Raw genomic sequence first — 11,653 nt, 5'->3', positions numbered from 1 at the left:
CGCACAACGCAAACAATCACGGCCGCCGATTCCGGCTGCACTACCCGGCTAGGCATGCGCGTCAATTGGAGCGTAGGGCGGATGAATGTGGGTCAATGGACGGAAAGGGCAGGCCCAGTCATCTCGATGAGACGTACAAGAGGCAGGCCAGGCGCTCGTTCAATGTCACGTCCTCCATCTCGACGAACTGCATTCATTTGGCACCGCATTCCGCTGACTTGCTGGTAACTCATGACTACTCTCTTTGAGTCCGCATTCCTCTCATTTCATGCAAGCGGCATAGTATGACTGCAGACGAACACGATGAGGATCAAGCAAGTCTTTCCACGCTGAGCGCACGACGCCGGGAGAGTGCGCCCGCTGCCTCACCCAATCTCGAGAAGCGGAGTGATAGTCACAATGGCTTCCTCGCTGCTCCACGGCCCTCGGCTCCAATTCGCCCCATGTCCCCCGACACCCTCTCCATCTTTTCGCTGGATGAGTTTGAACAGCTCAGCCGCACGTTTTCTGGGAATCCTTCCGGCACAGCATCTGTCCCGCCGCCGCCGTCGAAACCCCGACCCGGTCTGAGGGGTAAACTCGATCGCTTCTGGATTCGAAATAAGGGATTGGGGTACATGCTCTTTGGGCAGGTTTTTGGCGTGCTGATGAATGTACGTTGCATCATTCGTCGTGCAATGAATATGCTGACACCCTCCAGGTCACCGTCCGCTATCTCGAGATTGAAGGCAACAAAGGCAAAGGCCTCCACCCATTTCAAATCCTCTTTGCTCGAATGAGCATCACATTCTTCCTGGCCACCGCGTACATGTGGTACGCAAAGACGCCTTACTTTCCATTTGGAATGCCCGAGGTGCGCTGGCTTCTCATAGCTCGAGGGCTCGCAGGGTTTTGGGGCATTTGGGGGATGTAGTGAGTTGGAGGAATTCCTTGAGACTGAGCTCGCTGACCCTTTTAGCTACTCCATCTTGTACCTACCCATAGCCGATGCCACGGCCATTACATACCTGAGTCCTTCACTCGCATGCTACGCCTGTGCCATTCTCTTAAAAGAGCCATTTACTCGAAAGGAACAGCTTGCCGGGTTGATTTCCTTGTGTGGCGTCGTGCTCATTGCCCGCCCGACAACACTCTTCGCCGGCCTCAGTGACAGTCCAGCGGGATTATCAGGAGACAATGTATCCACGAATAGTACCGCGCCGGCAGTATCGGATGCAAGCAGCTACGCCGACATCACCACCATCCAGCGCCTGACCGCAGTCGGAGTGGCACTCTTGGGCGTCATTGGTAGTGCCGCCGTCTACACCGTCCTTCGATGGGTGGGACAGCGAGCTCATCCTTTGATTACCGTCAATTACTTTGCTGCCTGGTGTTTCTTTGTCAGCTCCGTCGCCATGTCGGTCCTTCCGGAAGTCGGCTGGCTGCTTCCCGCAGATTTGAAAGAATGGGGCTATCTGTTGTTCTTGGGCGTGTGCGGGTTCATCATGGTGGGTTTTGTGATCATCACTGTCGTTCCGCCGCTAACCTTGACAGCAATTCCTCATGGCTGCCGGCCTCGCATACGAAAAGTCCTCCCGCGCCACCAACATGGCATACTCATCCATGATCTTCGCCCTGTTTGCCGACAAGATCTTCTTTGACCATTCCCCGGGGGTCATGTCGATTCTGGGGTGTAGCTTAATCTTTGGTTCTGCGATTGTGGTCGCTACACAGCAGGGTCCGGTGAAAGCCGAGGGCAAGGATGAGGTGATGGATGATGAAAGTCGAGTGGGATTGATGAACGGAGGCGAGGATCATCAGCTACGCACGTTACGATAGACATGAGCCCAGAACATCAGCATTATTGCAATTGGCTGCCTCGTTTGTGCAGATGCCGTCGGGGGGATGTTGCAACCGCGAAATTCAGCCCCGCGGGCCAACATTCTTTCCGTCTCCGCTTACCTCCGGGTTTGACAGGCCAAACTCCGACCCCAGTGAAGGACAGGTATCACAGTGAAATGGTATATATTGAGGCGATGGAATGCTGTAATTCACTGAATATCTGTCAATACATCCACTCCGCCCAACATGACCGAGTCAACGCAGCCTTTGGGCAAAATCTTCGAATCATACCCCTTCATCGCGCCGGAGAAGTATACGGGCACCTTGAAAGGGAAAGTGGTCATTGTGACGGGAGCATCAGCAGGAATAGGCAAGGCGATTGCTACAGCATTTGCCAGAGCAGGTGCTTCTGTCGCTGCGGTGGCTCGTCGAGAGGACAATCTCAATACGCTCGTCAAAGAAACTACAGCCGATGGTGGTCATGCTATTGCCGTCGTTGGAGACGTCTCCAAACGAGGAGGGCCAAAGGAAATCGTGGCCAAAGTCGAAGCAACACTCGGACCCATCGACATCCTCGTCAACAACGCCGGCATTGCGCGGCTTGGACCGTTGGAAATGGAAGATGAAGATCTCGACATTTGGTGGCGAGTGCATGAGGTCAACGTGCGCGCGCCCGTCACTCTGATCCGTGCCGTCCTGCCGGGGATGATGGAGCGGAAGAGTGGCATTGTGATGACCGTCAGTTCGAACGTGGCCACACTAGACCTACCGACCATGTCCGCATACAACTCCTCCAAGGCTGCCGTGTCGAAATTCCACGAGGCCATCACTCATGAGCTCGAGGGGTCGGGCATTACTTCTTTTGCCGTTCATCCCGGCCAGATCCCGTCGGAATTGGGTCAGGCAGACGGCGCAATCAACACTGCATCCTTGAATCACTTTGCCGTGAAGCGTTTCATGGCTGGAATCCAGGACGGTGGTCCCCGGCAAACACCAGAGTCTGCGGCAGACACCATGGTGGCTTTGGCAGCGGATCCCAGGTCCAAGGTCTTGCATGGCCATCACGTCAATGCAGATCAAGATTTGGAGGCGGTGCTGAAAGAGGCGGAGAAGGAGGGCAAGGGTCGGATTGGCAAGGAGCAGCTGTATAAAGTGAGGATTGGACAGCTGTAGAACTTCCGGCTCGCCCTCCGAAAGCGGGGCATCAAGTGACGTCCCAAATCCAACGCTCCTTCCTCCATTCCACTTTCCTTTCCACAGCACAACATGAGTGAACTCAGCGATATCAAAGTCACCGATCGCTTCAGCCTGACCGGCAAAGCTTTTGTCATTACGGGCGGAGGTGAGTTGGGTCGGACTGACATGCATTCAGTACTGACATCCAGCAGCACGAGGCATTGGCTTCGCAACGGCAAAAGCAATTGCTCAACTCGGGGGCAGTGTCGCACTCATTGATGTCTTGGATAAGCCCGTCGACGAGTTTGACACCCTGACCAAACGCTTCAATGTCAAAGCCTCGTATCAGCGTGCGGATATCACGGATCAAAAGTCGCTGGAGACGGCGTTCGACGAGTCTGTCAAAGCCATGGGCGGGCAGATTCATGGAGGAGTCTGCGGCGCAGGCATCAACATTAACCAGCCACTGATCGAAGCGGACTGGGACTACAGCTTGAAACTACTCCAGGTCAATCTAATGGGAACGTACTGGACGGCCAAGCTGATTGCAAAGCATTTGGCGGAGACGAAGACGCCAGGAAGTATCGTCTGCATCGCCAGCTTGTCCGGGCAAGGCATTCACATCCCCGTCCAAGATGCGGCGATTTACAATGCGTCGAAAGCGGGCATCAAAGGCATGATGGGGCCACTCGCGGTGGAGCTTGGAAAGTATGGCATTCGGATTAATAGTGTCTCGCCAGGTGAGGATTTGCTGCATCAGGAGTGAGGTTGTTGCTAATGAAACCACAGGAGCCATTCACAGCCCCATGACGGCATCGCTCGAGCAAGATGCTCCTCAATTGCTGAAATGGTTCAAGGATGCCGCGCCGGTCCAGCGTATGGGCGTGCCCGAAGACATCACTCCAACCATCTGCCTCTTGTTGAGCGACGCTGGTGCCTTTACCACCGGTGCCGATATGGTCATCACGGGTGGGATCCACGCCGGCAGGAATGATTTTGTACTGCCTGGTGAAGGTGCTCAATGGTTGCAGTCTGCGACAAAGTAGCGGCGTCATCCAAACATCCTCATTTTCACACCCTCCCAGCTGTTCAACTTTGGTCGAACGTCGAGGTAGAAGCTCAAATTCCCTCCAGGCTGTCCATCGTTCTTGCCAGAGTAGAAATCGATAATGTAGTCCACCCTCTTTCCGCATCGATCAACCACCCAGTCGTGGCGGTCAAAGGGCTTCTGATATCCCACCAAGACATTCCATCTTGCTCGTGGACTCAGTTTAGAGCTATCACCACTGAAACTGACCAACTTTGGGCCTCCACAAGCCTCCGAGCCACGTCCAGCTTCCCATGCTTGAATCTCCCTCCATGCGCGCTCGTTGACGGCATTATGAATCGGCACAATGGTCGCCATGTCGGCAGCCTGCGGATCATGACCCTTGCGCTTCATTGCGTTGAAAAACATCTCTTGCGAGGGGTACACCCAATTGCCGCTGTCTCTGTCATGTCCAGTGTCTTGTTCGCGGTTCGGAGGGATGGCCGCTCGTTCGGCGGAGTTTTGGGTTGAGGGATCACCAGCCGCTCGAGGGATGGTGGAGATTTCGCGCTCTGCGTTGAGATGACTTGGTGAAGGCCTCACCACGACCCTGGAGGTATCAATCTCCCATTTGCCGGTATCGAGGGAGTATTTCGTGGCGCCATGCCGATGGAGCAGTCGAATGGCATCGGTTGGTGAGACGGGGGTGGGCTTTTGTTCGGCTTGCGCTGCTTGCAACCACTTGGCTCGACTCTCATGATCGACGGGACATTGTTCGGGCATGTCTTTTGCTTGATGGTGATGTTCAAGTCATCGAGAATGTCAAGCGGCTCTGCTTTGCTGGTCCCTGCGTCTGTCCCCAAACCTAATGCGGATGCCCGATTTTTGAACATTCCATTTCATCACCTGCACACCCCAGCATGGCGGCAGAGGAGATCCACCGAGCCAGCACTCATGCTCCCGTCAATATCGCAGTGATCAAGTAGGGACTCTTTCATCGACAGGCCGAAGCTTCACTAACCGCAACAGATACTGGGGAAAACGCGATCCCAAGCTCAACCTCCCCACCAATGGCTCCATCTCGGTGACATTGTCTCAAGATGACCTCCGCTCACACACCACCGCCTCATGCGCCCCCTCCTTCACCGGCGATAGCCTCACTTTGAATGGACAAGCCGAGGATATCTCAGGAGCCAGGACACAAGCATGTCTGCGTGAATTGCGGCAACTGCGGAGGGAAGTGGAGGCACAAGACTCGCATGCTCCCAAGCTAGCAGACATGAAGCTCAAGATTGTCAGCGAAAACAACTTTCCCACTGCCGCTGGCCTGGCATCCTCAGCGGCAGGCTTTGCAGCACTGGTCCGAGCCATTGCCTTTCTCTACCAACTCCCCACCTCCCCCACCGATCTATCACGCATCGCTCGCCAAGGCTCAGGATCGGCATGTCGCAGTCTACAAGGAGGATATGTTGCTTGGAATAAAGGAGAAAAGGATGATGGGAGTGATTCCGTGGCTTACGAAGTCGCCCCAGCCTCCCACTGGCCCGACATGCGGGCGCTCATCCTCGTCGCCTCCTCCGACAAAAAAGACGTCGGCAGCACCGCAGGAATGCAGCAGACCGTCGCCTCCTCCACCCTCTTCCAGCACCGCGCAAACGAAGTCGTCCCCAAACGCATGCACGCCATGGAAAAGGCCATTCACGACCGCGACTTTGAAGCCTTTGCCGCCCTGTCCACCAAAGACTCCAACAACTTTCACGCCTGCTGTCTCGACACCGACCCGCCCATCTTCTACCTCAACGACACCTCTCGCGCTGCTATTCGGCTGTGTGAGATGATCAACTCGAGGCACGATCGGAGCGTCTGCGCCTACACTTTCGACGCCGGTCCCAACGCCGTGGTCTACTACCTCGCCAACGACGAGGAGGCAGTCGCGGGCTATTTCAAGGCATTGGTGGGTGATAAGCCCGGCTGGGAGGGTAAACGGGGGCAGGCGATCCAGGCGGCGCAGAAAAGTGTGTTGGCGGGCGGTGAAGAAGTGGCCGCCAAGCTGTTGCAGACCGGCATCAGTCGTGTCATCTTGACGGGAGTGGGAGATGGCCCGCGGAGGGTGGAGGAGCATCTTTGTTGAGCTGGGAGTGATCTTCCAATTCGTTGACCCGTCTCTGATTCAGACGTTGGTATTCACAAAGCCGCCATTCTGTTGCCCGTCAAACTCACCGCTCCTCTTCCGCCCCGGCGCATCAAATCCCGACGAATTAAACCATCTACTTCGCTTGTTGATTTCGTTGCATTTGAACTCACAATCTACCGGAAGCGGCAGTGACGTAAGCGCTGACGGACGTCACATCTCCGAGTGACCACTTAAGTCCGAGGGGCTGGTAGACTCCTCCGAGACAACAGATCAGTCACATCTCCTCCTTCACGCAAGCATGAATAAAGAAACCACGAGGGCTAGGGCTGGCGGCCCTTTAATCATCGGCACCGGACTCCCACGCACAGGAACCACCTCATTGTACGAGGCTCTCGAAACTCTCGGATTTACACCTTGCCATCACTTCCGCTCAATGATAGCAGGCGATTGGTTTCCGTACCGTCACTCTCGACTCTGGAGCAAAGCAGCCAAGACTCAAGACAAGGATACTCGACAGGAAATACTGCACCACCTCTTGACCGAGCGGGGATGTAAGGCTGCGGTGGATTATCCAACCTCTTGTTTCGTCGACGATCTGGTCGAAATGTATCCAAATGCAAAGGTACGTCGTCAGTCCTCGCTTTACTGCTTTGCCTAAGTAGCACAGTTCATCCACGGCGAACGCTCCTCCCCCGAAGTGTGGCGCAAATCGTTCAATGAAACCATCGGCCGCCTCCAACAAGACAAAGTCGCGTACTATGCAGCCTACCTGATCCCCCTCTTTCGTTTTGCCCTCGTACCCATATACAGTGCGATGGACGAGCGGAATGTGAGGATCTTCAGCGCAAGTATCTTCAACCCCGACAGCCAGATCGAACTATACCACCGCCATAACGCATTCATGCGTCAAGTCGTGCCCAAGGACAAACTGCTCGAATACGATCCTAAGCAAGGCTATGAGCAGCTCTGCAAATTCCTCAACGTTCCTGTTCCGACGGATGAGCGAGGTAACAAACTCGACTTTCCGCATGCGAATGACAGCGAACGATTCAAACGAGGGTGGACGTTTGCAATCGTCTTGGGGTGCACGACTTGGTTGGGTGTGGTTGGCGGAGCATATTACATGGCTAGGAGCATTGCGCGTGCCACGAGCTAGACTCGCTCGATAATCCAATTCTCTCCGCTCTACGTATGACGCCGTCTTGTCAAAAGTACCGTAGACGGCTCGAGCAAGATTTGAAGCTGACGACTACAGAGCGCGACTAGCCAGCGTGCTCGAGGAAGCCAGCGGGAGACGGAGGGGATGGCGCAGTAAGTGTGAAGACAGAGGAAGAATGGTGCGCGTGAGCTTCATAGGCCTGCCTCTGCCGACGTGCCGTGCCTCGTCCTTTTGGGCCGTCGAGTCGATCTCCCCGACAGTGCGCTGTTCGATCGAGGTCAAGATCCTCCTTGACAACGCGCGCATGTTTGAAGGCGGGCCCGAGAAGCGACAACCGCTTCGACCTGCTGAGCCCACTGAACTTGGTTTGAGCCTCGCTACGACGGGCCGTTGAGTCAATCTCGCTGACAGTGCGCTATGCAGTCGAGGTCAACATCCGCCTGAACAACGCGTGCGTGCTTGAAGCTGGGCCTGAGAAGCGACCACCTCGTTGACATACTGAGGATCGCTGGCGGAAGTAGCTCGACGTTCTACCAGCCCTAATCTCCAAGCTATACTCATACTCTTCCGCCTGCTCGTCCGTTCTCCGCCGCTTTACGCTACTCTTCCGCCTTGCGCTCAAGACGTCTCTCGACCTCTTCCTTCTCCTTCTCTCCGAGAGTGCGCGGCTCGCGCTCGCTCTCTGAAAACGGATGCAATCTGGCGTCCATTGACGAGCCCATCAACGAGGCATCCTCGTCCTTGAATCCGCTCTCTGCAACTCCTCTGCACGGAAAGAATCACCGCTCCCTCCTCGTCCGCGCCCAGCCACCGCTCCCTTTTCCTTCACCACCAATCACTGCTCCCTTTTTCTTCATCATCAATCATCGCTCCCTCCTCCTTCGGGACCCTCCGCCGCCTCCTTCCCCTCCCGTTCTGCTTCATCTGAGTTAGAAGTGAGCGCCTTCACCGCCAGGCAGTGAGCTGTACAGACTGATCGACAGTACGAGGCTTGGCGCACATGATTGCACGTGCCCGCATCCACCACTGCCTCACATCTTCGCCCTCACTTCTTCGTCCTCACGTCTTCGCCCTCAATTCTTACACTCCCTTACTCTTCAAACACCCCCCATCACTGCTTCAACCATACCTATCTCCGGCATCAGCTCGCTCACACTCACCCACCGGCGTCGGATCTTTGGGTAGACTACGAACTTCACAGCGAAGGTGTGTCTCGCCCTGTTCAATCTGCTTCGGAGTACTAACAGCAATACTCAAGTTCCTACCATCTACCATCATGGCCGACCCGGAGCCCATGCCGACGCAGCAAGAACTTGACAAAGCCGTTCTCATCTGGGGCGACTGGTTCTCGATCGGATACATGCAGGTGGGGAACGAACGCAAGCGCGTGTGGATCAAGATCAACTTCAAGGTCAACAGCAAGACAAACACCCGCTACCAGCAATTCGTATGTCGCCTTGAATCTGGTCCCGCTTCGATCGAAGTTTTGGAGCTGCTTCCACATTTGGAGGCAAAATGGGACGGTGAAGCGGCATACATGCTAGATCCCTGCTGGAAGGAGTCGGAGCGCCGCGAGAGGAACCATGCGGTCGACGTGATCATCAAGTCCACCATCATACGGAACCGGGAATTCGTCGCCTATCAAAAGAACGCAGAAAGAATTCATTCCCCAGCTTGAGCGATGGGGCACTTGGGTTCCGGGGACCGTGGGAGGATACTTCAGAAGCGTCGAAGCGTGGAAAAAGGTGTGATCTCCATTCCTACGACTCGCCGAACAATCTAATGAAGACCAGTTTGCTACCAGCCTCATTCGGAGCTGTCGCACTCGTGATACGAAGACGCCGTTCTTGAACACTGTTCTGACCGGTGCGGATGCTTTCCTGGGGAGGCCGTTGACGGATTCGGAGCTCGCGGAGGAGAGCATGGGCGGGATGTTCGGTGGGAGTGGCACTACTGCCAACACGCTGACGTATCTCCTGTGGGCAATGTTGAGACAGCCGGAGTTGGTGAAGAGGTTGCGAGCGGAGTTGGAGGCGGCGTTCGAGAGGGATGGCGGTGCAGTTCCCGCAGCAGCAGCAAGTGGATCGGCCCTCGCTCGGGGTCAACGAGATGCTGAATGGCATCCAGACGTGCGCAAACCTCCCCTTCCTCCAAGCGGTGATCAACGAGACCCTGCGGCTCTATCCCACCATCATCGCCACGCTTCCCCGGAAAGCTCTTCGCGACACCGTGGTCGGAGGCATGCATATTCCAGCGGGAGTGAGTTCAAGGTGAGCTGGAACGTTGCAGAAACGCTGACACTTCACAGACGATAGTGGGAACGCAAAATTACACCATCCACCAGAACGAGACTGCTTTCCCCGACGCAACCTCTTTCTTGCCCGAGCGGTGGCTTGATGTGAAGAACGAGGAAGCAATGAAGGAAGCTTTTGTGCCCTTTTCCATTGGCGCGAGAGCCTGCATCGGCATCAAGTAAGTGTTCAGATGGCAGCACCTCGGCGACACCACTAACTTATATTTTCCAGTCTGGCGAAGATGGAGATCAGCAAGACGGCGTCTGCCTTCTTCCTTCGCTTCGATGCAGAGGTGGATGGCTCGATGACCCCCAAACAAATGGAGATGTATGATGTATTCAGCGCCAGTCCTCGGGGAGCGAGACTGCTGTTGAATTTGAGGGATCTTGGTGGCGGTGAGTGATAGCACAATGGCGCCCTTGGAGATTCATGTGGAGGAGCACTCGTGGTGAACGCAATCTGCTGGCGCGCCGTGCCTCATCCTCTTGGGCCATTCAATTCAGGGCAAGATCCGTCTTTAACAACGCGTACATGTTTGAAGACGGGGCTGAGAAGCAACCACCTGCTAAGGATCGATGGGGGAAGTAGTTTGACACTCTGTCAGCCCTACATAATCTCTGCGACCCTGCCCACTCAGTCTATTTCCATTTCTTCGCCGTTATCCAACGCCTCGCGCTCCAGACGCCTCTTCGCCTCCTCCTTCTCCGCCTCCCTGAGAGTCCCAGGCCCGCGATCACCATCTGCAAGCGAACGCGATCTGGCAGGGCCCTTGCCATAGGGTGTGGCGCCCATTAACGAGCCGACCAACGAAGCGTCCTCGTCTTTGAGCCCAATCTCACCCGCTCTCTGCAGCTCCTCCACCCGGATACAGCCACCCATAGACGCGATGTTTACATCCTGCTTGCGGTAGATCGTGACTTCGTATTCCGCAGTGAAGCTGTCTTCTTGGACGTAGCGGATGACGACTTGCTCTTCAGTCTGCCTTGAAGCCGGCCATGTTCAGAGAGTGAGTGGAGATGAGGACGTCGAAAGTGTCCTTGTCGTTGAACTCATTGATTGTACGACCGCGGTCTCGAGGAGTCTGCTTGCTGGTGAGGAGCTTGCAGCGGACGCCCATGAAGGACAGAATGGTGTAGAAGTAGTGCGCGTTCTTGGGCATGTTGAAGAACGCCAGGGTCTTCTTCTTCTTTTGCCCTCCGCCGAATGATACACGATCCTGTCAATGTCCTGGATCGCTGCGCGGAAGATGGGCGATCCGTCGAGCAGATGCTCGAGCGCCTTCTCCGGCGTATCGTGCGGCTCGTTGATACTTTGCCGCCACACCGCCTGTTGCCTTAAGCGTGTCGAGAAGCCTGACCACCCCTTCGTAGTTCTGCACGAAGCTTGTAGGGATGCGCACAAGGCCTGAGCCTGCCTGGTAAGTAGAGACGCAGAACTCCTGCTGGAACCGCGATCCGGCCGTCAACGATGTCGCTGCCACAGCGCACCTCGTTCCCGTTCATGTCAATCACCTTGGACTCGGAGTTGCGAGAAAGCACGAGCTGCTCGAGAATGGGATACATTCGTGACCGTAGTTTCTCGCGGTTGGGGTCTTCGGGGTACCGATTAATCCCGCCATGCGGCTGGATCCACCAGACGAATGCCGCCACCAGCAAACATCGCTTCTTGTTTGCGTTGCTGACGTGGTATTCTTCAAAAAAATTGGCAAACTTGGGCCGCGGCGGCAGCTTGTTGAACTTTTTGCCGGGGTAAAGGCGACGCCACAGGTCGCGGAGTTGCTCTTTGAAGATTGGATCCCAGCCGCGGTTCTTGTGGGTGATGCTCTCTTAGCTCTAGCGCCTCACTTTGGCCTTGGCCGGCCAGTTGGAGCAGGCATTGTCCGCCTCGGTCAAAGAGCCGTTGCCATCGTACTATGCACCAGGATCTCCCTCATGGCTCTTATCGTTCCTACATATCTAACTACTAAGATAAAACTAAGTTTTACTTAGAAAAAAAAATGTTTTTATTTTAGTTTATATAGAAAGAATAGAAGTAATAGAATA

At 55.3% G+C, this 11,653-nt stretch overlaps 9 protein-coding genes across 9 annotated transcripts; 7 read left to right on the top strand and 2 right to left on the bottom strand.

Moving 5' to 3' along the window:
* Nucleotides 1-126: 126 nt before the first annotated feature.
* On the top strand, nt 127-2,039 carry BDY17DRAFT_302723 (uncharacterized protein). Its single transcript, XM_033734448.1, has 4 exons — nt 127-653; nt 701-912; nt 959-1,487; nt 1,534-2,039. Exons 1-4 carry the CDS (start codon nt 285-287, stop codon nt 1,816-1,818), a joined length of 1,395 nt encoding a protein of 464 aa, XP_033586388.1. The 5' UTR covers nt 127-284; the 3' UTR covers nt 1,819-2,039.
* BDY17DRAFT_302722 (uncharacterized protein) lies at nt 2,040-3,076 on the top strand. The gene has a single exon (XM_033734447.1). The coding sequence runs from the start codon at nt 2,068-2,070 to the stop codon at nt 2,992-2,994; it is 927 nt and encodes a 308-aa protein (XP_033586387.1). The 5' UTR covers nt 2,040-2,067; the 3' UTR covers nt 2,995-3,076.
* Nucleotides 3,077-3,087: 11 nt separating this feature from the next.
* Nucleotides 3,088-4,043, top strand: BDY17DRAFT_256522 (uncharacterized protein; the record flags this gene model as incomplete). The annotated part of the gene is made up of 3 exons (XM_033731608.1): nt 3,088-3,163; nt 3,210-3,737; nt 3,787-4,043. 3 exons carry the CDS (start codon nt 3,088-3,090, stop codon nt 4,041-4,043), a joined length of 861 nt encoding a protein of 286 aa, XP_033586386.1.
* A 5-nt stretch (nt 4,044-4,048) lies between these two features.
* BDY17DRAFT_312761 (cytochrome c/c1 heme-lyase) lies at nt 4,049-4,807 on the bottom strand (the record flags this gene model as incomplete). The annotated part of the gene is made up of 1 exon (XM_033735654.1): nt 4,049-4,807. The coding sequence occupies one exon, from the start codon at nt 4,805-4,807 to the stop codon at nt 4,049-4,051; it is 759 nt and encodes a 252-aa protein (XP_033586385.1).
* Nucleotides 4,808-4,944: 137 nt separating this feature from the next.
* On the top strand, nt 4,945-6,155 carry BDY17DRAFT_312760 (MVD1, mevalonate pyrophosphate decarboxylase; the record flags this gene model as incomplete). Its single annotated transcript, XM_033735653.1, has 2 exons — nt 4,945-5,006; nt 5,054-6,155. 2 exons carry the CDS (start codon nt 4,945-4,947, stop codon nt 6,153-6,155), a joined length of 1,164 nt encoding a protein of 387 aa, XP_033586384.1.
* A 151-nt stretch (nt 6,156-6,306) lies between these two features.
* Nucleotides 6,307-7,403, top strand: BDY17DRAFT_26671 (P-loop containing nucleoside triphosphate hydrolase protein). Its single transcript, XM_033731904.1, has 2 exons — nt 6,307-6,780; nt 6,826-7,403. The coding sequence occupies exons 1-2, from the start codon at nt 6,457-6,459 to the stop codon at nt 7,312-7,314; spliced, it is 813 nt and encodes a 270-aa protein (XP_033586383.1). The 5' UTR covers nt 6,307-6,456; the 3' UTR covers nt 7,315-7,403.
* A 475-nt stretch (nt 7,404-7,878) lies between these two features.
* BDY17DRAFT_26523 (uncharacterized protein) lies at nt 7,879-9,026 on the top strand. The gene is made up of 2 exons (XM_033731894.1): nt 7,879-8,523; nt 8,576-9,026. Exons 1-2 carry the CDS (start codon nt 8,318-8,320, stop codon nt 8,859-8,861), a joined length of 492 nt encoding a protein of 163 aa, XP_033586382.1. The 5' UTR covers nt 7,879-8,317; the 3' UTR covers nt 8,862-9,026.
* Nucleotides 9,027-10,292, top strand: BDY17DRAFT_26387 (cytochrome P450). The gene is made up of 5 exons (XM_033731874.1): nt 9,027-9,062; nt 9,111-9,392; nt 9,445-9,576; nt 9,626-9,789; nt 9,843-10,292. The coding sequence occupies exons 2-5, from the start codon at nt 9,240-9,242 to the stop codon at nt 10,012-10,014; spliced, it is 621 nt and encodes a 206-aa protein (XP_033586381.1). The 5' UTR covers nt 9,027-9,062; nt 9,111-9,239; the 3' UTR covers nt 10,015-10,292.
* On the bottom strand, nt 9,854-10,770 carry BDY17DRAFT_329729 (uncharacterized protein; the record flags this gene model as incomplete). Its single annotated transcript, XM_033737871.1, has 2 exons — nt 9,854-10,589; nt 10,636-10,770. 2 exons carry the CDS (start codon nt 10,768-10,770, stop codon nt 10,245-10,247), a joined length of 480 nt encoding a protein of 159 aa, XP_033586380.1. The 3' UTR covers nt 9,854-10,244.
* Between the last annotated feature and the right edge of the window lie 883 nt (nt 10,771-11,653).

The sequence above is a fragment of the Neohortaea acidophila genome (assembly GCF_010093505.1).
Source record: "Neohortaea acidophila strain CBS 113389 unplaced genomic scaffold BDY17scaffold_10, whole genome shotgun sequence".
In the NCBI taxonomy this organism is placed as follows: Eukaryota; Fungi; Ascomycota; class Dothideomycetes; order Mycosphaerellales; family Teratosphaeriaceae; genus Neohortaea; species Neohortaea acidophila.
The sequence above is the reverse complement of the archived record's forward strand: the minus strand, read 5'-3'. Positions and strand labels throughout refer to the sequence as shown.